General features: G+C 39.1%; 1 protein-coding gene across 5 annotated transcripts in view; it reads left to right on the forward strand.

The window, feature by feature from the left end:
* Positions 1-5217: 5217 nt before the first annotated feature.
* LOC128744369 (cGMP-dependent 3',5'-cyclic phosphodiesterase-like) overlaps positions 5218-24994 on the forward strand; it is a 120568-nt gene continuing 100791 nt past the window's right edge. Inside the window, exons 1-3 of one of the 5 annotated variants that reach the window (XM_053841331.1) lie at positions 5218-5511; positions 6338-6924; positions 16477-16593. In XM_053841331.1, coding sequence (XP_053697306.1) covers positions 6694-6924; positions 16477-16593 — 348 coding nt within the window. In that variant the 5' untranslated portion in view covers positions 5218-5511; positions 6338-6693. Of the gene's footprint in view, positions 5512-5892; positions 6925-16476; positions 16594-24994 lie in introns of all 5 variants that reach the window. The other 4 variants (XM_053841332.1, XM_053841330.1, XM_053841329.1 and 1 more) reach the window with 4 other exon arrangements.

A 24994-nucleotide genomic window follows, 5' to 3' on the forward strand; every position in this document is an offset into this window, starting at 1 on the left:
CCTTCAAATAGGTTTATTCATTCAGGTCCGAGCCCCGTAGTTTTCCTGTACTCTAATAACCGGGAGCGAAGTCTGTCGATAATGAAGGGTCAAGTTCTTAAGGACGTTTACACCCATGGCTTTGCTTTCTTCTTCTTAATCAGCTCCAGGCCGTGGTTTCGCCTGCTGTACGAAAAAGTCGTCTCCATTCCACTCGGTCCATGGCCGCAATTCGTCAGCCACATAGTCTGCGTAGGGTCCGCAGGTCGCCTTCCACTTGATCGATCCATCTTGCTTGCTGCGCGCCCTCGTCTCGTTCCAGTCGGATCGTTATTGAGAACTTTTTTAACCGGGCTGTCGTCCGACATCCTCACGACGTGGCCAGCCCATCGCAGGCGACCGAGTTTTGTGGTATGAGCGATGGGTGGTTCCCTAAGCAGCTGATGCAATTCATGGTTCATTCGCCTCCTCCACGTTCTGTTTTTTATCTGCACTCCGCCGTAGATGGTGCGCAACACCTTCCGTTCGAAAACACTAAGGGCGCGTTGGTCCTCCACAAGCATGGTCCATGCCTCATGGTCGTAAAGGACTACCGGTCTAATCAGCGTCTTGTAGATTGTTAACTTCGTGCGGTGGCGAACTTTGTTCGATCGCAGCGTCCTACGGAGTCCAAAGTAGGCACAATTTCCTGCCATAATGCGTCTTTGTATTTCTCTGATGGTGTCGTTGTCTGCGGTAACCAGTGAGCCCAGATACATGAACTTTTCTACCACCTCGATTTCATCACCGTCTAAGCGAATCCTGGGAGGGAGGGCAGCATTTACTTCTCTAGAACCTCTTCCTTTCATGTATTTTGTTTTCGATACATTAATGACAAGTCCAATCCGTTTGGTTTCAGCTTTCAGCCGCTGTACGTTTCCGCCATCCTCTCAAAGGTACGTGTGATGATGTCAATGTCGTCAGCGAAATCAAGAAGCTGGACGGACTTCGTGAATATCGTGCAACTCGTGTCTATCCCCGCTCTTCTTATCACACCCTCCAAAGTGATGTTGAACAGCAAACATAAAAGCCCATCACCTTGCCGTAACCCTCTTCGAGATTCAAAGGGTCTCGAGACTGGCCCTGATACTCGAACAACACACATCATTAATACTCGTTCCATTGTCGCCTTCACCTATCGTGTTAGTTTATCCGGAAATCCGTAGTAGTGCATAATCTGTCATAGCTAATCTCGATCGATCGTGTCATACGCCGATTTGAAGTCGATGAATAAATGATGCGTGGGCACGTTGTATTCACGACATTTCGGCAACACTTACCGAAGCGCGAAAATCTGATCCGTGGTGGTACGGGCACCCATGAATCCCGCTTGATATTGCCCCACGAACTCCTTTGCGAAAGGTGATAATCGCCGACATAAAAGTTGGGAGAGTACCTTGTAGGCGGTGTTCAACAGTGGCTTTGCTTTGCTTTGGTTTTTTGCGCAGTTTTACGCGGATACTTTGGACTTTTAATTGATTGAACTCGAAAATGGACTTTAAACTTTAAACTGGGAAATCAAGCATGCAAGCGGGACTAGAAGTGGGACATAAAAGTTGATAAAATCGATCTGAAAATTAAATTTGAAATCTTACTTGGAGTTGGACTTGAAAATTGTTTTAGCTTAATAAGATTTAGTAGGCTCGAAATAGGAATTAAACTCAGCTTGAGATTGGACTTAAAATCGAATTTTAAGTTTTACTTGAAATTAGGCACAAAACTTTACTTAAAATTGAACTTTAATGTGGACGTGAAACGATATATGTGTTACTTGATATTGATCTCGAATTCGCCTGGGATTGCGATTGAACTTGGACTTGAAGTTAGATACACTCAAGTACTTTTTTTACACGGTTTAGTTTTTTGAGTATTAAGAACGGGGTAACTTAGAGACCATTCATTTATTCCTCAATACATTTGGGAGTAGCTCGACATTCCTCACGTAGATTGTAAATTGTTCCTTAGCTGCACCGTTTTCGAGTAATCGAAAAAAACAAACCGTGTAAAAAAAGACTTGAGTGTAAAAAATTGGACCAGAAATTAGACATGGTATTGTACTTAAAATAGGATTTTAAATTGAATTTTAAAATTGAAATTGAATTTGACTTGAAATCGGACTTAAAATTGAACTTGAAGGTGGACACAGAATTAGACTTTCGTTTGGCATGCAATTTGACATCAAATTGAACTTAATTTAAGATCAATTTGGATTTCAAATCGAGTAAAGATGGACTTCAAATTGAACCAAACTCAAAGCTGAACTTGAATTTGGACTTTAAAATGGCATAAATTGTCATGAAATTGGACTTTATTTTTGACTAACTTACACTAGAACCTTTAATTCAAATTGAACTTAAAATAAAACTTAAAAATTAGCCTTACTTGTTTGCATTAAATTGGACTTGAAATTGGCATGAAATTGTACTCAAACTTGAACCAATTAGCAAAATAAGCAGCTTTACTTGAAATCATAACAATCATAAAGTAATAAGAATAATAGATTGTATATTGTAAATTGATGCAATAACTGTAGATGCAAGAACTGCAGTCTGCAGATAAAATTGAAATTGCTTGAATTGAACTGCCGATGATTTCGCATTTTGACAATTTTTATATGACTTGTAGCACTAGTCAACATTAAATAACTGGCTTGAAACTTGCATGTAGTTGACGAAGTTAACTTACTTAAAGAGCTAACTTACAACTACGATTAAACCGAAAAAATAAATAACTATTCTGGGTTATCATTTACAACACTGATTCGCATTCGTCATTTTCCACGAAATTGTTGATAGCACCATTCATTGTGATAGATTGATTTGAAGTATAATTGTCTTACAACTAACATGTGGACAGTCAGTTAAAATGTCAATTAACTAACGTCCTATGCACTTTACTGCCCAGATAACACAAAATCGTAATAGAAAGTTCACATTAAATCATTTTCATGTCAATTTCACATTGGAATTGTATAATGATTAGAGTATGTCAAATCGAACTAAACAATAAGTTGTTTTGCAGTCGTGCGTGTCTTCATATACAGTTGGATTTCGATTTTGGCATGGTCCAATTTTGGCATGCCTCGATTTTGGCAACAAAAGTATTCGTTTTTGGCAACACAAGATATTTTACTTCCAAAAATATGCTTAAATATCAATCAGTTTCTGCATACATGCTTTAAATAACGAAGAAATGATGCCCTCAGTATGTTCGTGAAAAAAAGTTATATGGTTTCGAACAATAATATTTTTATTACCGTTGGACTACGTCGTACCGCAGGGTGTCAATAACATATTTGCACCGGACGGATAGCTCTTAGCGGACTTTTTAAACATGAAATGGTTGCAATCGTTGATTAATGATATCTAGTCAATTTCTAAAGCATTTACATTAAATTTTTTCATATCGAAAAAGGGTCTCGATTTTGGCACGGTTTCGATTTTGGCAACATAGGCGACACGCATTTGTTGCCAAATTCGAAATCCTACTGTACAATTCATGACTGTGAATTATAAAGCAGTATAGACGATTGCATTATTTGATTATATCTTAATCATATATTCAGGAGTATTTAGTTGCGTGTTATAAAAACTACGCAAAATAGAATTACAAATAATTGTCGAAATTTTCGCACGTATATCGCCTCCACTTTGGTACATATATGTTCTTATATGGCGTGAAATATAACTTTTTCGTTCAGAAATGATTTCATATATCTCAGTTGCAATCAAGATATACAAACCAAATGGTTTACTGGGTGGTTCCTTTCGACACTCTACAGCTATTTACATACTTGATAGAAATACAATTGAAACTATGTGAAGAATTGCAAGCAACTAACTGACGCAAAGCAGCAAATGAAACGCCCAAAAATTATTCTCGGATAAGACAGTCGTTGATTTTCCTCGCCTTGAGAATCTCTGCGTCACGTCACATGCACAAATATCCCCTCAGCCCTGTTTCCATGCAAAACAACAGTTCTGAACAAATTCTTGCAGTATATCGATGAAATCTAGCAAGAGGAAAGGGTGGCCGTTCATTTTTCTATGACGTTTCACTTTCAGGACATCAAATTGGACTATAGGTTCAATGTTTAAAGATAGAATCGGTTGAAAAAAGGTGGTTTTACATTTTAACAAGATTGTTTACTTTCAAGACATCAAATTTGACTAAGTTAAATGTTCAAACGAAAAAATCAGTTGAAGAAAAGGGGTGGTTTTGCACTGTGGCGTACTTCTCGAGCACAGATATCACATTCGCTAAGTAAGCACAAATCGATCTCTTGTACTCTCATGGAACTGCCATATGGAAAGTTTGTGAAGATTTGGTGCAAAGTTTTGTCTATCCTTTTCACTCTTTAACAAACCTGTGCACAGACTTCACAAATAGAACAAACTTGGGAAGGTGGCAGCACCGTTTCGCGCACATAGCGAATTGGTATAGGTTTTTACGTCGTAAAGAATCTTCGACCTGTTGGAACGGGGCGGTTTTGTTACTTTTTTCGACTTCGATCGTTCCTTAGACTACGTTTTTATAGAACCGAATACGCGCAAAAAGAACCTGTTAGAAGAATGTGTGTAGTGTTTGTCAAATTCGACTTAAATGTCAATACTAATTTAAAAATTATCTGAGTTTAAGTACAAATTTTTTCATTGTCATTCATGTAGACCCAAGAGTTCGATAAAAAAATTTATAATAAATTGTAATAAATAAATAAATAATAAAGACAATGGACCAGGGCAACGGCTCATACGTGTTCTATTGAATTAATTCGAATTCTCTTGTAGATAATAAATTTATCTGAACTACGAGGACAACTCGTATTTAGCAAAAAATAGTGAAACCTTGCTACACTTGCAGCACTGCAACATGTTTGCTAAAATGGAGAGAGAGCGGAAGTCAGTGCATTCGCGTTTCGCTCATTGCGAAGCGTCATCTTCTCTCGCTGTGATAAGACGTACGCCGCAGTTTTATTTATCTCGCTCAGATAACAAACAGCCGAACCGAACGATGAGCAAAGCAGCACGGTAAACATGTGTATACATATATAGTTCGCCGTAGTACGCCGTGTGCAGTTACAGTAAAGTCGAAAAATCGCGCTTTTGAGATGCTTTTGCCGACGACGATTCCGCGAGTCACACGAATGATAAAAACTGAGTGCCGCGAATCAAAACAAACCATTCAGTCGAGAGATCGCTTTCCGTTCGGTTGTTGGTGCGCGCGGATATCACGGAGTCGCTTTGCTCGACTGTCTACGACGGGCTTCTTTTAACGCGGATACTTACTTAGTTTTTGCTGCGGATTGGGCGAATTTCGGTCGGCTTGAGTTTCTCGTGTGTTTGCTGCTGCCCTGCTGCTCTTATCAACGGATCAACAAAACGTGGCTAACAGCAGGTAGTGAGTGCAGCAGCTATCGGTTGTGCTAAAATACGGATACGAGAAAGTGTTTTTATGCAATATTCTGTACCGAGCTGTTTTTTTCCTGCCTCCGACGTCTGATCGTTTCAGTCTGTAGTGAATAGTGTTATGACGCAAGAGAATGACGAATTCTGCTGCATGTTGTTTACTTACAGTGGTTTATTGAAGTTAAAAAAAATAAAACCGATGAACAGCCGTTATTTGAAAATAATTGGGGAATGAAACATCGTCCATATAAATCGAACGTGAAAATTACAAAACATTTTTGATCGATGATTTGTATATTCATAAGAGTTCTCATAAGTTTTTTAAGAGTTGAAAAATAGCCTTAATTTTTTTTTTGGTAAAAACAAATGTTAGTAACAAACAATTGTTTCTATTCTTCTAAAAGTTCTAACTATTCAATACTTCTAACTTTTAACGTGCTCTTACTGTCATGTCGTTTTCTATCGATAGCATTTATAGCCTATTCAACTTGAGTGGGTATGAGAAGAAAATAACTTAATTGAACGCGGTTAGTTCATTACGATCACGAAAACGATAAAAAGCAGGAAAATCTTGTAGTTAGGTATTTTCGCGCGATAATCTACGCATGTGAAACAAAAACACTTCAGTTTGCACATTCCAAAGCTGTTAACGTTCATCAAAAGAATCTTTCAAACAAATGCGGAGGGCCACATTACTCTCGGATTTTATCGGTCTGTTCTCGTGAAGACATCTGTAGGCAGCACCAGCCAGAGCAGAGCACAATGCTTTGTTTGTTGTTTTTTCTTGCTTTTTTTACATCACGACTTTGAGGCCAAACAGTAAAATCGCACGAACCCGCACTTGAAGCGGGTGTTTTCCGGCATCTCCTTCTCCTAATTTCTGCTCCGCTCAATCCTTTTGATCCCATTAACAGTGTGATTAATTGGTTCTGCTTGAACGAAGAGGCTGTTTAATTTCGGTTAAGTGAAGTGAGATAAATATAATAAGAAAGACACAGTGCATCGAAAGTGCTTCGGCGGGCAATTCGTCAGAAAAGAAACCAAACCAGTTTCGGCAGGCCATCGTTTCGTGGATTCGTTTTGCGACAAAAGTTGCAGTCGCAGCAGAATATCCCAGGTGGACAAAGTGGTACCGACTAGTGATAACATTAACGACTTAGGCGACGCAAAGCTGCACAAAGATAGTGGTAGTGATAAGGGCGGCAATCCATCAGTGGTGGTCAGTGGCCAACCGTTTTCAAGCTCAATCACTGGAGTGACCTCAGTATCGATGGATCAGGAGCAAGAGCAGGATAAAACCGGTTTGTTGTCGCATCACGCACAGCAACAACTGGAACAGTCCGATCCAGACGGCGGCAGTGGCGGCAGCCACAGTACTGCTGACGACACACCACCGGCCGCAGCGTACGAGCCATGTGATCCATTAATTATCCTGAATCTGTTTCAATCACTGTCATCTACGACCAATTCGCTCGAGCTGCAAATAAAGATTAACTTACATGTAAGTGTTATTGTCTTGCACAACATTCCTAGTTTGTTGTGACCTATATAACGGACCCTGTGCCGGACATTACAAAATGAAATCAATGACTTTGAAATAATTGTCCATATTTGTATTATAACCACAATTTTGTAATGTAAAAGCAAAGCAAAGCAAAGCCTAGGTGCTACATTCCGTTATCGAAACTTGACCTTCTGTTGTTATACGACAGACTTCGCAGCCAGCTGTTAGACTGCAGGACAATTGCAAGGCCAGCTGCTACGATCCTATTGACTCTAACAGACTCTCCCAGTCGAGATTCGAACATACATAATTTTGTAATATAAGCTTCTAAACAATATAAAACAGGAAAAACAGTGTAATCGAAGGATGGTAAATCTATTCTGTATTACTTTTCACAAAAATAGCGGCCAATTAGGTTGAAAACTCCGAACTTTGAAGAGCAATCGGATTTATAATCAGAGTAGAAATTGGACTAGAACTTAAACTTGGAATTAAACTTGAAATTAGAGTTGAAATTGGATTTGAAATTGGACTTAACAAAGGACACTAAATTAGACTTGAATTTGGACTACGTTATATTGAACTAGAGATTGGACTTATGATGGGATTTTATAATTGGATTGGATAATTGGAATTTGAACTTACATATAACTGGAGATTGGACTTATAATTGGATTGGATAGACTTGAATAAAATAAAATTAGACTTGGAATTGGATTTCAAATTGAAGTTGAAGTTTGAACCTAAAATTGGAAATAAGTTTGACTTGAAATTGGGCTTAAAAACGCACATGCAATTGAACATGAATTGAACTTGACATTGGCACATTAGACTTTATTTTGACTAATTTGAACTTGAAGTTTTACTTCAACCTGAACATGGACACAAAGTTTTACTTGAAATTAGAACTAAAATCTTTCTTTCCATTCCCTCACACGTTTCTGTTCCGTTTTTTTTGTTCCAGTCCTGTTTTCCACTTTTTATTCCGTTTTTTTTTTTCTACTTTTCAGTACCGTTTTCTTTGTTCTAGCGCTCCCTTTTCTTCTGTTTTTCCTCTCGTTTACCTTTTATCTGTCTCGTTTTTCTCGTTTCATTGTTCCGTTTTCCTTCGTTTCCTGTCCCATTTTTACTTATTTTCAGTCCAGCTTTTCCTCATAGATTTCACTTGATTTTTTCTATTTTCTTTCCCGTAATCCGTCTCTTTTCTTCTCTTTTTCCCTTTTTCACGTTTCCAATTTTCGTCTATTTCTAACTCTTTTTTATCTCCTTTCTTCTCGTTTTCCGTGTTCGTCTGTTCCATTTTTCCTCTATTAAATGCTCCTTTTTTCCTTTTTTTCACGTTTATACAGTTTTTGACCCACTTTTATCCCTTCCCTCTCCGGTTTCCGTTTAAATCTCCCGTTCTGTCGTTTGATTCTCTTCCGTTTTACCTCTTTCTTTAGTCTGGTTTTCTTGTTGTTTCTTGTTTTTCATGTTTTTGGCCTTTTGTTTTTATTTCTTTCTTCTTTTATAGCTCTTTTTCCCGTTTTCCTCCATCGTTTTTTTTTCTTTCCACTATTCTTTTTTTCTCTTGTTTTCCTCTCGTATTTCCAATTTTCTGTCCGCTGTTTCCTCTTTCACCGTTTCATTTCTCTTCTTTTCCTGTCCCGTTTTCGACCTTTTCCAGTGTCCTGATTTTTCTTTGTTTCATTTTTCGTATTTTTTCTTCCGTTTTTTTTGCTCATTTTCGGGATGGCTTTCTACTTTTTCTGTCCCGCTTTTTGTCATTTTTTGTTCCGATTTCTTTCGTCGTTCTATTTTGCTTTTTAACTCCTTTACTATTCTGTTGTCCATTTTTGTTTCTTCGTTTTTTCTCTTATTATGTCCTACTTTACCTCTGTCTCTGTCACGCGCTATTTTTCTTTTCAGTTTCAGCTCTTTTGTCCTCCGTTTTCCGTTTTTTCTGTTCTGTTTTTCCTTCTTTTCTGTTCTCGTTTCTTCATTTTCCTATTCGCGTATTTTCTTCTTTTCTTTCTCGTTTTTTCTATCCCATTTTTGCTCCTTGTATACCCATTTTATCCTCATTTTTTCTCATTTGCAGTATGCAGGATAAACCGTAACCTCAGTCTTCTTCATGTTTCAAAATGACTTACGAGTGTCCCCAAGATGCGCACGAAATATACTACTTGATCTAAAATAACGGGTGGCAACTAAAATTTTGGAATTTTTTTCTCAAGCTGTCAGAAAAAGACAAAGATACATGAAGAAAATCTGATTAATCGAAATTAAAGATACATTATCCATTGTTGAAAAAAATTCGAGTACATTTGAAAACGGTCTGTAATCGGCTGTTCGGCGAAACTTTCCTTTGACGTCGAAACAGGAGCGTTATACGGCCATCATGTCAAGTTTGCGAATGCATCTCTTAATTCTACCAATGAAGTGTTTGCAATTTATGGATCTCCAGTTATTTTTGTACACCACCGAACTCAAAATCCCGAAGAAATCTCGATTGGGCGCACTGAGACAGATTTTTCAGGTTGTGGTTTTTGGGTAAAAATGTGATCGAATGGGGGTATTCATGAACGATTGTATTTTTTTGGTGTAATGCGATGATGCTCTATCCAGCCAAAACACGTATTGTCCATCTGCATGATATTTTTATAGAAACGGGATCAAAATTTTCTTCAAACATTCGTCTGGTTCATCTTAATTGATAGCCAAACCAGAGGGCTTGTTGTTGAAGAAAAGAACGATGTCCTTCTGCGTCCATAATTTTGGCTGGTCTTCCACTACCTTGCTTGCAAATAGTTGTTAGGCATCTTAGGATATGGTAAACAGCCGAAGCCGCAACATATTAGCTTTTTGAATGTTGTACCGTATACTTTTTGCCGAGATTTCTGTTGCAGTTCATAGAAGTGTACAACGCATTCCCGAAATGCTTCTTGTTTCGACGCCATTTTAAGCAAAACTGGGCAAGCATAAACAAAACAAAAAATATTAATATTTTTTGAAACGATGGTTCTACAATTGATGAAGGGACGGTAGGGAAAGAAATGAAAATTTTTTGGTGAAGGAGGGGAAGAGCGGAAAGGAAGGGGGGGGGGGGGGTATTGGTAGCTATGCTTGACAAGTAGTCATTTTGGCTCCTACCTTTTGTCCAATGCTGGAAGGTGCATTAGTCGAACCAAGCTGTAATCTGAAATTATAACCGGATTCGAACCCACAACACCCGCCAGGGCATGTGGTTCGCTGGTACTTGTACCTTTGAACCATAGAGGCGCTGGACAAATCCTTCATCAATTGTAGAACCATCGTTTCAAAAAATATTAATATATATGTATGACCGCATTTCAAGGTCAAGGCTAAAAAACTTGAGATTAGTCTAAAAAATATTAACAAAAAGAGGAGAGAGAGAGCTAACACATAGGGTAACCAACCTATTTTGGACCCCATCAGCAGCTGTACATAATTTGGACACTTGCATTTGATTTTGCTGTAAGTGTCCAAATTATATACAGCTGCTGAGGGGGTCCAAAATACGTTGGTTACCCTACATACTCTCATTTCTCTCTGAGCTCGTTTGTTGTTGAGTATAAGGGCCGAGAAAAAATTCCAAAATTTTAGTTGCCACCCGTTAGCTCTGATCAGTCACGTCAGTTTATCCGAAAAACCGAGCTCGTGCATTATCTACCATAGCTGGTCTCGATCGACTGTATTGTATGTCGCTTTGAAATCAGAATTCAGCATGAAGGAAGGGTAAAGGGTGTCCTACATCAAATTGAATCACGGAAAAAAACGCTATAGAAAATTACATAGTTGACCGATTCTTTTTAAACTTTCAAACAATAAAATATAACTTATTAGAAAGCTTTTGGCATACACTGAAGTCGCTTTTTACGCGGTTTTTATTTATGCGGTTTTTTACGCGACTATTTTTACGCGACTATTTTTACGCGGTTTTCGGAATTTACGCGGTTTTTTACACGGTTTTCAGAATTTACGTGGTTTTTTTACGTGGTTTTCAGAATTTACGCGATTTTCGGAATTTACGCGGATGTGCTCAAAACGTCTATTTTTTCGCGTAGTGTTGAAATCCACAAAGTTTTTTTTACGCGAAATTTTGGTTTTTTACGCGGTTTTCGGAATTTACGCGGTTTTTTTACGCGGTGTTCGGAATTAATGCGGTTTTTTTACGCGGTTTTCGGAATTTACGCGGTTTTTTTACGCGGTTTTGATTTACGCGGGACGTATCCTTCGCGTAAAAAGCGACTTGAGTGTATTTATTTCATTCAACTTCAATGCCATACACAGTTGTTATAAGATAGTTGTAACGATTGATATATGACTTATACAAGTCGTAAACTAGTTATTTCAACCTAATGTGATGGAAGCGTGCTACTTGGGTAACCATACGCTCGCACCTTACGCTTAACTCTACTCATAAGGTTCTGTACAACATCTGGCTGCTGCTTCTTCTGGGCGGAAACCCATTTTTTCTTTATGTCTTCCTCAGATTTGACCTCCTTGGGATGCTTCCGTAGTGCCTGCTTCATAATAGCCCAGTATTTTTCGATGGGCCTTAATTCCGGTGCGTTGTGGGGGTTCATGTTATTGGGTATGAAAGTAACCCCGTTGGCTTCGAACCACTCCATGACATCCTTTGAATAGTGGCACGAAGCTAGATCCGACCAGAAGATCGTAGGACCATCGTGTTGCTTCAACGAAGGAAGCAGACGCTTCTGAGAACACTCCTTAAGGTAGATCTGCCCGTTTACAGTTCCGGTAGTCGTGAATGGCGCACTCCATTTGCCACATGAAACTTTCTGCTCCGGAACAATCCAACTTGCGCTGGGCGGTGAAGAACAGGAGCCCCGGAAGCTGCCGGAATTCCGCCTTGACGTAAGTCTCATCACCCTCCCGGTGACCCTTGGCTCTCTGAACGAACGATTTTCACAGATTCAACTCTTTGCCCACATCCCTGACCAAAGCAATGGGATTCCGCGTTTAATGCTTTCACGACACGCTTGTGATCCTGATCACTAATAGAAAATCCATTCTGGCCGCCTTTCTCCCTCCGTTCGATGCTCAGAGTTTCGTAGTAACGTTTAATTACACGAAAAATTAATTCGCAACGTTTTCAATTGACGCTATTGATTCAATTGACGCGACGTTTTCAATTGACGCCATTTTTTCTAATTTTCGAAAAACGAGCGATAAAAATACAGTATAAACAATACACTAAACTACTTCTACCCAAATTTTCAAGAGAAAATACCCAATGGGTAATTTTCTACAGCATTTTCTCCGTGATGCAATTTGAAGTGGGACATCCTTAATGAGGGGCCTATGAACAAACCCATGCTGAAGTCACTTGAAAACTAATAGCTTGATTGTAGTCAGATTCGAACCTACAAGAACTCACTTGTCAAAGCAAACTCGGCAACCTTGTGGCTACGGAGCTCCCCTTAAGGACCACACAAAATGCTGCGTCGACGCGTTCGTCAGCATTATACTGACAGTTACCCCATGGATTAACTGTCAAATTGACACTGACGGATGCATTGATGCCGCATTCTATTTGGCCCTTTAAACGACGATAGTTGCAGCAGTCATGTCGATCACCCTTTTTGTAGATGAGGCAAACAATTCCTAATGTAAAGCCGTTACCAGCGTTTCTCGGCCTTGTTTATAAGGCTCTGTTGGTAGGCAACCCTCACTGGCGGCTTTGTTGGTCTTCAGCAATCCGATTTCTCATTTATCTTCTTGAAGATCAGGTGCTGGGATATTACTAACTGGCATTTTTCACGAGAATTTTTCACCTCCTCCTTAGAACTGGTTCCTTGCTCATCGATATTTGGCCAAGTTCTCCCTAGTGGCAATGCTCAGATACTTCTTGCAAGCCATTTTTTTTCTCCACCGCCTCCGTATCCTCCATCAAATCAATCATTTTGTATACTCCGGGGTTGTTCACCTAGCCGCGGTTGCAGACTTTCTGATGGTCGAGTGTATTCTATCCCAAGCGTCTTCGAGATGTGAAGCACCTAACTCCTCGGAAGAATGCAGTGCTTCATCCAGTATTCGCACGTAGTTTGCGTGGTTATCTAGCTGCCTGATGCCTGGTATACGGTTGACAGTTTTGAGCGCACATATACTGCTACTAGATGATGGTCAAAGTCAATATCCGCACGCCCCGTAGGGAACGTATGTTCGTGATGTTAGAGAAGAACTAACCATCTATAAGAAGGTGGTCAATCTGGTTCATTACACGTTGGTCAGATGATCTCCAGAGGGCTTTGTGAATATCTTTGCATGGGAAAAAGGTACTCCAGATTACCAGGCTTCGGGAAGCTGCGAAGTTTATACATCGTTGCCGGTCTATACATTTCTTCCTTATCGACCTGGGCGTTCATATCCCCGATGACTACATTGATGTCCCATGGCAAGCAGCTGTCGTAGCTGACCTCCAGCCTCACGTAGAACTCTTCCTTCTCATCATCAGGTCTTCCTTCGTGCGGACAACGCACGTTGATGATGCAGTAATTGAAGAAACGGCCCTTTATCCTAGATAGACACATTTTCTCGTTGATCGCCTTTCAATCTAACACGCGAACCTGCATTCTATCCTATACTACAAAGGCCGATCCCAGTTCGATGGTAGTGCCATCGCTCTGGTTAAACTAAGGTTTTCCGCCGCGGATCTTTTAAACCTTCTCTTATTTGCGACAGATTTCTTGCAGAGCTACGATGCCGAGTTTACGGGGTTCAAGCTGTTTGAGCAGCACTCGGTCGCTACCTGCGAAATTTAGCGATCTACAGTTTCTAGTACCAAGTCTTGATTCGTCGTCCTTGTTTCATCGCCTAAATCGATGCCGAATAATCCAAGGGGGACGGACAGACGGACGAGGAACTTAAGGATGAATGTATGTTCCGTCTGGACGGTTCTTGGCACACATGATTTTGACATAAAAGAATCAGCGCAGGGAAGTTGACAATAATGGAGAGGCGGTCTCTTACAATGGAGGAGAAAGGTTCAAATGGGTAAAGCATTTTTTTCTTTTGCATTTCGAACGATAGCAGTTGTACAAGTGGCTGGACGACAAAAGAAGATTTCTTAAAGGGAGGAATAGGGTGGTCATTGATAAGGGGGAGGTTTAAAAAGGAAAAAGAGCTTTCTTTTGCTTTACGATTACCAAAAGAAGTCAGATTTACAAGTGACTGGGCGACTACAGGATGGGCGAGCTAACAAAGGGTAGACAGATTCGAATGAAGAAAAAGGGTTTTATTTCTTGAAAATTCTCATTTCCATTACAATAAAAGTGATTGAGGGACAGAGGAGCCTCGAGTAAGATCGGACAATCAGCTAGTATTATAATAAAAATGGCGAATTGGCTTCTATTTCAGATCTAAATAAACACAGTTATTTTTTTTAAATCAGCATGGTTGGAACTGAACAGAAAGCATAATAGTTTCCGAATGGGCAGGTTCTAAAGCGAGCAATTTTTGTTACCAGATTCAGTTGCTTGGTTAACCAGCAAGTTTCAACGTTATGTACAACTAATGGCGTGCGAGTAGACTTCTTAAAGTGCAAGCGAAACTTTTCGAGAACTTTTCTCTTCCACAAACTGCAATACCCCCCACAACATATCGGATAGTTGGATGGTTATATTATAAAACTTTTGCAGCACTTCGGCTTGTGTAATCATTCGGTAAAGCACTGAATGTGTGTGTCTCATTTTTCCTGAAAATTGCAAACTTGTTGCTTTGATAAAAGAGACAACAATATCTTTTGCAGCTGTGTACTCTATCTTTTGCTATAAATAATTAAGTTTGTGTACCGGTGGCAACAACCTAATTTAAAACGTTCGCATAAATCACTTTCTGGCGCAAATATAAATTGATGGTTTCTCATCTGGAGAAAAAAAATGAACTCATCCCGACTGATATCGCCTGGGACTGTATAACGGCTAAAATTAGCTGAGAATAGTAACTTAATAGTACCGGTGTACCATATTGTACGAAGCTGAATAAAAAGAATTTTAGGAAAAATATGGCAGCATAGGCCTATGCATAGGCCTGCCTATATATTTTAACAGCTTATACATTTTATTCATTCGCAAGCTTCAGTCTTCCGCTCCTTCGGAGTTTCCTGTCGATGGGCAGATGTTCTTCAAACCGTGTAACGGTTTCACACACCATGGATTTTAAATAATTTCATTTGCAGAATTCAGAAAACTCATGAATGGATAGTAGGTACAAAAAAGTAGTTTTTTTTAAAAAAGTGCTACGAGTTCGAAGTTTTTAGTTTGTAGTGTGTTTGAAAATTATTGCTAATAAGTATATGTGATGTTGAAGTGACCGTCACCTAACAAAGAAATGGTCCACTCTTGAGCCTTGATAAGGAAAATAAATTATTAGAAACGTTGGTGAAAGAGAAAAACACCGTTTTTCTGCTTTTTAAGACTGCAAAGCCGAAAGAAACTCCACTGATTCAAAAAAGTAGGTACAAAGGTTATACAAGATTTTATGAGTAGAGTTAGAAACCGCGTGCAGGATTGATTCGCGACAAGCTTGTGGTGACATATTTTATTTTAATTTATTTCACATAACATTTATCACGCTTTCCTCAGAAACCACAATAACAAAATACAAAACATCACACATATAGCGCATAGGTGTCACAAGTCAAGTACCTATTGAAAGCATTTATAAATAAATCTGTTGAACTAAGCATCCAATGAAAAAAAAAATAAAGACTAACAAGTAAGCTCTATGTGAAAGACAAAATCCGCTCTATCGCTCTATGTCTTTTCTCAGTGCAGAAGGCAGTATATTAAATACCGAAACGTTTCGCGACCGATCCAAAAGCCGGAAGGAAAGGGGAAACCAATTTATCTCAAATAATATTTTCTTAATACTGATGCGTATGAAAGGAATTTCTTCGCAGCTCAACCCAGTAAGCTATACGAAACGAATGCATGCGAAAACACTACGCACTTTCCTTTCAGCCTGGACTCCCGGTCTTTACTTAGATTGCTTCTGTTAGACATCATGGCATTGCAGCCGACAAAACATGTCCTTTTCTATGTTCAATATTTTTTTAGTCATAGAAAGAGAAGAAAATTGAATACATATTGGCGTTTATAGTCATATAGTTATGGATTTCATATATAGTCATATATAGTTTATGGATTTATAGTCTCGAAAACAAACATGAAACTTTTCTTTATTGCGGCTGAACACCACCTCCCAATAGCAAAAGTAATGATTGGCAATCACAAGGTTAATAAAGTACATTTATAACTTTCGGGCTTCGCTCTATTAGACAAAAATCGAAATGGAGTTAATGTGAACGATATTAAATTTTTAGTATAAACTAGGAAGCTTCTGCGACGATTAGAGTTAAAAGTTTACTTAAGTAGAATTAGTTGTTTAAAATATATTTACATTTCATTATTACATTTGGTAAATTAAATATATTTGGAAACGAATTGGCTGAACGTCTGTCCCCTTTTGTTTTTTTTTTTATATCTAACATATATTTATATCTATTTTCTCTTCTCATTTCAGCTCAAGGCGCTGACGAAATCGCCTTATGTCTTCCTGGTGCCGATACTACACTCCAGTGATGAAGGTCTCATTCAGGTTATCAACGATAACATTCTTGATAAGGAAATCCGATTTTCGGTAAGTGCAAAGGAACCGTATGAAATCAACAGCGGTAGAGGGCATATATATTCCCCAGTCCACCACGAATTTAGGTGCTGCTTTGTCCAATTCAAACATTTTTGTTTTCGTGGTTGTAAAAGCGGTTTTAGCTGATTTTCTAATCAGTTGAATCATTTCAAAATTCATCGCCGTATTCTAACAGCATGCCATAGGGAAGCTATCGCTTCGAATGCGATCGAAACAGCAACGTATTTTGCTCGCGTGGTTAGAGACGGATTTAATCCAATTTCAATCAAAGTCAATATCTCTTAATAATGACAACCATTTCCTTGCTGCTTGTTGAATTGAGTGCTGCTAACTCTCGACAGCTAGCATCAAATGTTCTCGGAGGATGAATGGATGGGGAAAAGATTACACGCATAAGCTGTTTCTTGGTTTGTGGTTTGTCAGGATTTTCCGACAAATTTCCTTTATTGTTGTTATTGTTATACAGCAGCGTCTTACTACTGTAAAGGCGTGAAGCAGCGGAAAACTTTGTGAGAAGCTATGACAAGTTTCCGATGTCATGGGAGTTGTTTTTCGTTATAAGTCACAGTGAAGTTGGTTCACCAATGTAATTTATCGGTTGGTTCTGCGTCATTGGTTAGTGGAACACGGTGCGGTGAGGGGGGTGTATTCTTGTGAAAGCGTTTCATACGGTGAAAATAACCAAAAGTTAAGATAATTCTTCTGTGATCCATAGAAAGTATTATTCTCTAAGTGATTCAGCAACATTTTTATTCTAAATCTTCAATTAATATAAATAAAAAAAGTTTGAAAATTTGCTGAGCATTGTTTTTCGTGTTTTTGAAAATGACGTGTTCTACTTCTCAAGACTCTCTTCTTTTCATTCGCTATGTGATATAAATCGTGAAGTATTTTTTCGAGCCTAGGATGCTAGTTTATTATTAGTAATCTTGAATTGAGCTTTACCGTTCGAGTACTTTTACAAATACGGAGACAACTAAATTAAATTAGTCGAATCAGGTCATCAAATAAGTTCACCAGCTGCTGCAATCTCTAACAGCCAAATACGGTTTTTATGGACGGGGATCTCTAAACATTATCCGCGTTAAACAGACAATATCCAGCTGGTAGCAATATAGGCAGCTCGTTGATTAATAGAATGAAAAGCAAGGGGTCAAAGTTGCTTCCTTGAGGAACTCCTGATGGATTGCAAAACCGTTCCGATTCTTCTAGACTGATCATAACACACAAACTGCGGCCAGAAAGGTATGACTGACTGGTGAAAGCGACAGAAATCTCAAGTTTCTCCATCCGATTTAACAATATATCGGGGTTGGCATGATTGAAGGCGGCTTTTAAGGCCCAGACACAATGCACATGGATTTTAATACGTTGCGGAAATTTGGGAGAAAATCCATGGAAAAACTGCCAATTTGCTTCCCAAAACACCCACATGCCAAATTTGGTTCCATTTGCTTGACTAGTTCTAGAGTCATGAGGAAAATTGTATTTCATTTGTGTGGGAGCCCCCTTCATCGATTCAGTAGTTTTTTCGATTCTATAAGGAACATACGGGTAGACAGACAGAAATCCATTTTTATAGGTATAGATTTGTATGGGAGCCCCCCTTTTAGTGGGGGGAGGAGTCTCTAACCATCACAAGAACCTTCCCTGGCCACAAAAACCCCTACATGCAAATTTTCACGCCGATCGGTTCAGTAGTTTTCGATTCCAGAAGGAACATACGGGCATACAGACAAAAATCCATTTTTATAGGTATAGATTTGTATGGGAGCCCCCCTTCTTAGTGGGGGAGGAGTCTCTAACCATCATAAGAACCTTCCCCGGTCACAAAAACCCCTACATGCAAATTTTCACGCCTATCGGCTCAGTAGTTTTCGATTCTAAAAGGAACATACGGGTAGACAGACATTGATCTATTTTTATAGGTATAGATTTGTATGGGAGCCCTCCCTCTTAGTGGGGGGAGGGGTCTTTAACCATCATAAGAACCTTCCCCGGCCCCAAAAACTCCTACATGCAAATTTACACGCCTATCGGTTCAGTAGTTTTCGATTCTATAAGGAACATACCGACCGACAGACAGACAGATAGAAATCAGATAGAATTTTTGTAGGTATTGATTGTATATGAGGGAGGGATCGATGGAAGCACCTAACCTTGTTCGATACCGTAATTAGCACACCGCCACTGCGTGATTTGTTGCTATTTTGTGAACTCCCATCGCAACGGAAAACCGTGAATGAATCACCAAACGACTGCGCTGAGTAGTTTTTCTCGTCGAGCGACGTTTCTATAAGAACGATGATATCGAAGTTTGACTGCGCCACAGCAATAATGAAAAAGTCGTCGATTTTGTCCGCGATTCCTGTAGATTATGTTAAAAAACCAACATGTGATCTATTACAGTGCAGCGCGTGAGTGTGGAATGCTCCGTAGAATATGGCAGAGAGATGAAACCGCTGGAAGGTAGAGACACTTCAGGCAATATAACGTCGTCAGTTGATAAGTACTTGCCTGAATCCTCCGGTAGGACGACCCCTCCTCGAGTGCAAACCGCTGGACCGGGATGACAGTGAGAATTGTAGGCTACGGGAGGCTCGACTGGGTCGGACGGCTGTGGGGCTTCCGAAATACTATACACGTTGCGTCCCGATAGAGCATCCAGTGAGAAAATCAGCAACAAAGTGATGCTAATTCAATGAGCTGAGTTCCGCATTCAATTAAAAATAATCTGGCCACTTTATAATGGCGAAACTTTAGGTACAATTCTCACGTTAGGAGAAATCTCATAATACTCTACCATGCAGAATGCATTTGAAGAAACTCGAGCATAGACTCATATAGTAGCATAGTAGAACAGTTTATTACCTAACAAGCTCGCGAACCATTAAAATCGTGAAATTTTATAAGGCCTTAAAAATTTTTGTTTTCAGATCTGTTAGATATAAAACACATGTGCATAAAATGAACCTCAAAGGAAATATGGGGCGACTCGAAACGTCGTCAAGTCTATCGAAATACTTTTAATAGCTGAATCGTCGAAAACCGGTTGAATCAATCGATAGTTTGTCAACGACAACCTAGAATTTTGTAGCCGATGTCTTCGGTATGTTGAGGAGAATTGACAACCATTACCTTGAAATTTTGGCGATAGGTACGACCTGTGATATCCCAAGTTTAGCTATTCTACGCGATTCATTCGCCCTCCGTTTTCACGGGCTGTCAGTCGAACTGCTGTCATTTCCTCTGTTCCAGTTACACTCTACCAACAACTACCCTACACATTACACATTCCAGGCAAATCCTCTAATATGGTATAAATACCAAGATGCCACATTCTCCCCCTGGGCAAAATAAAGAATTCATTATGATATTTAAGGACATGATTCGCCACATTATCTACCATATCTTATCATTTATATTGTAAGTCTATCAATCTTACCTTCCTGTAGTCAATGGTCATAATATTCTACCGATGTAGGTAGCATTTTAACGTTTTCAAAACATTGCTCTAAGACTCATCTTGACTCAATCTACGTAGGGGGCCATGGTCATGGACTTTTCCCACCTCAACCTCAATATACTTTCACTCTCTGAATTATAATTTGCGTTGGTCATGGTGTTCCTCTGGCTTGGCTTGAAAATGCGTTGGCCAAGGCATTTTGCCGACTCTACCCTAATGTACATTGACCATGGATTTTTTCATGCTCAATCTTAATATACGTTGACCATGACCTTTCGCCCGCTCAACTTTATACAATCTTTAACCTTGTATATTTTTAACCAGTTCACTTTTTACAGTAATACCTCGATATAAAGCAACCTCGATCCAAAGCAACTTTGATATAACGTAGCTCAACATTAGATAACTTTTACCTTGATATTACGTCATTTTTTAAAATTAATAAAAACAGCTGTATTAACTTTCAGTGTGGTGTGACCTCGCATTGCTATTGTTTGAAAAATATTTCTGTTTCTTAAATGTTGTGAATTATGATACAATTTCGTTATTTAGATTTTCAAATTTCATTTAACAAAATCTTTACACACTTTTCGTTTCTTCGCATTTCCTAATGTATCTTTCAAAATACAAGACCAATCGGCGTGAAATTTGAAAGTTGACGGTTTGAGAGGCTTCTCTTTCATTTGCAATCAATTGCGTTCGAATAGGAATAAATTTCGTTTTTTTTTTCGATATAACCTAACTTCGACATAACGTAACGAAAATAAAAATAAAGTTGTATAGCTTACGCCTTTTTGCACCTTAAAGCTACATTTTATCATTTGCAGATGTCCGCTGATCGCTAGAATAACGCAATACGGCATTGCATAACACATTGAATTGACTAGTGACGAGAACGAGGATCGAACAACTGAAAAGCCGTTCGATCCTTCATGTGCACCGTTCAGCCAGGGCAACTAAAGAGTTGAATATGTCAAATAACAGTTAAAAATAATCAAGGTTTCTTCTCTTTGTGTAGTCTAAAGTTTTTGGCAAAACACACAAACACCTGCAAACTTAAACCATCCTCCAATCTGCCGTATAACGCACTTTTTCCTTACCTAAGTTCAGTTTGGCTGTAGATCGCCAATGTAATATCCCATGTTTAGTTATTATGCATGATTCATTCGCCTTCTGTTCTCGCGAGAAGCTATTAGCCAGGATGCTACAGAACCTACTTGTAACTTGCCCCTTCGATAGTCTTGACCGCCTTGACTGCCGCCGCAAGTGCGGCCTCCATTCAAAACCTACAGTCGACTTTTCTTGCGTAGTTTCGAGGCATCTTAGATGGTTCTTCCGAAGCGAATCTGAGTCAAAAAAACACCTTTCTTGTTATAAACGTTTTGATGGTTATCGATACGCGAGCGGGCAAATGTATTGATACGCGCAGTGCTGCTGGGTCGACGAACATTTTTATCAGTACCTAGCAATTTTGATTAATATTTTTAATTTAATAATACATGAGTGGTACGGAAACAAACCTTAAGTACCTTTATTGTTGAAAAGTATATATTTCGTCAAATATTACAGCGACGTGATAGCGTAAGTTAAAAGTCAGACGTCCAGGATTTGTCCTTTATATGTGTACTAGCTGACCCGACAAACTTCGTATTGCCACAAATTAACCTGTGTTGTACATAAATCATGAATCTCGGATGATCTTTGTCACTATCTCGAGTTTTGCAAGCCCCCCAGTGGGCGGCGCTTCCGACGGCGGGTCACCGGCAACACTCGCGACCGGCTCGTCCTGAATGATCTAGTGTTACTATAGATAGTTTTTATGGTCTTGTTATTGATTAATGTTTTATGGAAGAGTCTCGAATTTCTCGAGTTGGATTAGTTTTTGAGTTTCGCAAAAATTTCTGTTTTATTTGTATGAGAGTCCATATCCCCCTACCACAGGGGTGAGAGGTCTCTAACTATCATAAAATAAATTCAAGACTCAAAAATCTCCTACATGCTAAATTTGGTTCCATTTGCTTGATTAGTACTCAAATTATAAGGAAATTTGTATTTCATTTGTATGGGAGCCCACCCTTTTAAAAGGGAAAGGGGTCGTAATACACCACAGAAAAAAAATTCTGCCATCTAAAACTCTCACATGCCAAATTTGGTTCCATTTGCTTGATTAGTTCTAAAGTTATGAGCAAATTTGTATTTCGTTTGAATGGGAGCCCCCCCCTCCTAAAAAGGTAAGAAGTCCTAATTCATAATGGGAAAAATGGTTGCCTCCAAAAACACCCACATGCCAAATATGGTTCCATTTGCTTGATTAGTTCTCGAATTATGAGGAAATTTGTATTTCATTTGTGTAGAAGCCCCCCCTCTTGAAGTGTGGAAGGATCCTAATTCACCGTAGAAAATATTTTTGCCTCCAAAAACACCCACATGCCAAATATGGTTCTATTTGCTTGATTAGTTCTCGAGTTATGGGGAAATTTGTATTTCATTTGTATTGGAGCCCCCCCTCCTAATGTGGGAAGAGGTCCTAATTCATCACAGAAAAAATTCTTGCCTCGTAAAACACCTACACGCCAAATTTGGTTCCATTTGCTGGATTAGTTCTCGAGTTATGAGGAAATTTGTATTTCGTTTGTATAGGACCCCCCTTCCTAAAGTGGGGAGGGGTCCCAATTCATCATTGAAAAAAAAATTGTCTCCAAAAACACACATATGCCAAATTTGGTTCAATTCGCTTGATTAGTTCTCGAGTTATGAGGAAATTTGTATTTCATTTGTACAGGAGCCCCTCCTCTTAAAGTGGGGAGGGGTCCTAATTCACCATAGAAAATTTTCTTGCTCTCGAAAACCTTCACATGCCAAATTTGGTTGCATTTGCTTGATTAGTTCTCGAGTTATGAGGAAATTTGTATGGAAGCCCCCCCTCTTAAAGGGGAGAGGAGTTATAATTCCTCTTATAAAGAGGGGAGGGGTCTCAATTCACCATAGAATAAATTCTTGTCACCAAAAAAACACCCACATGCCAAATGTTGTTCTATTTGCTTGATTAGTTCTCGAGTTAGAAGGAAATTTGTATTTCATTTGTACAGGAGCCCCCCCCCCCCTCTTAGAGTGGGGAGGGGTCCTAATTCACCGTAGAAAATTTTCCTGCCCTCGAAAACCTTCACATGCCAAATCTGGTTCCATTTGCTTGATTAGTTCTCGAGTTATGAGGAAATTTGTATGGAAGCCCCCCCTCTTAAAGGGGAGAGGAGTTACAATTCCCCTTATAAAGAGGGAGGGGTCTCAATTTACCATAGAATAAATTCTTGTCACCGAAAACACCCACATGCCAAATTTGGTTCTATTTGCTTGATTAGTTCTCGAGTTATGAGGAAATTTGTATTTCATTTGTATAGGAGCCCCCCCTCCTAAAGTGGGGAGAGGTTCTTATTCATCATAGAAAAAATTCTTGCCTCCAAAAACACCTACATGCCAAATTTGGTTCCATTTGCTGGATTAGCTCTCGAGTTATAAGGAAATTTGTATTTCGTTTGTATAGGAGCCCCCCCCCCCCACTTAAAGTGGGGAGGGGTCCCAATTCATCATAGAAAAAAATTTTGTCTCCAAAAACACATACATGCCAAATTTGGTTCCATTTGCTTGATTAGTTCTCGAGTTATGAGGAAATTGGTATTTCATTTGTACAGGAGCCCCCCCCTCTTAAAGTGAGGAGGGGTCCTAATTCAACATAGAAAATTTTCTTGCCCTCGAAAACTTTCACATGCCAAATTTGGTTCCATTTGCTTGATTAGTTCTCGAGTTATGAGGAAATTTGTGTTTCATTTGTATGGGAGCCCCCCCTCTTAGTGGGGGGAGGGGTTTCTAACCATCACTAAAACCTTTCCTGGCCCCAAAAACCTCTACATGCAAATTTTCACGCCGATTGGTTCAGTAGTTTTTGATTCTATAAGGAACACAGGACAGACAGACAGACAGACAGACAGACAGACAGACAGACAGACAGACAGAAATCCTTCTTTATAGGTATAGATAAATGTGTGTTTGAAAATAATCGGAATTTTCAACCATACCCAACAATAATGTATGCTTTATAGGCACAATAAACAGCACGACCTTTAAATTATTCTTTATTACCCAAAAATATGGTTTAAATTGATTTCAAATAGGTTGTCTCAGTATGCAATACTCGTTGTCTCACTGTTCGCACCTATTGGTTAACAGTGAGACAAAATTCCACTTTTACGTTTGTGGTTATAACGAATTTAGCTTATAAGTAAAACGACTGAAACTTTTTTCAAGCAACTAGAAAGATATACCTTTCAAATGGGTCGAATCTCGTTGGTAGCTATCATCAAAACAATTTTAAAATTTTTGGAAAAAAGTGTCTCAATGTAGACGTTTCTCCGCTAGTGGAACTTAAATTTCGACTCGTCGTTAATTCGATTTTTCGCGTTAAAATGTGTTAAAAGCATCGGATATAATCCATATAATTGGTAAAAAATACTAAGCTTAAGTACTTTCTCATATAAATCCCATATAAAACAACAATTCGCTCGGATCATCGACAGTGCCATAATGGAATCAATATTTGGAAAACGTTTTAACAGACATTTGAAAAGGGCATGCATTACAGTCTCATGCTTCGCGGTAATATTTTATTGCTTTTATATCTATGGCTTGCTTCGTGTAGATAACGCTTTGTTGGAGTATATAAATTTCAACACTCTAGTCGTATAAAAGCCCAAACCAGATACTCCTCTGTCCTGCATCTGGCGTTGCCATTATTATTTCTATAACATATATCGCCGGCTCTGAATATACGGTGTGTGGATGCTGCATATAGGGTACAGTACCAGTTTATTGCCGCAATTCTATTTTTGGCTTATCCTTTTCTTCCCCCATATTCCAGGGGGTAACCATCGT

This window comes from Sabethes cyaneus, chromosome 3, assembly GCF_943734655.1.
Source record: "Sabethes cyaneus chromosome 3, idSabCyanKW18_F2, whole genome shotgun sequence".
Classification (NCBI taxonomy): domain Eukaryota; kingdom Metazoa; phylum Arthropoda; class Insecta; order Diptera; family Culicidae; genus Sabethes; species Sabethes cyaneus.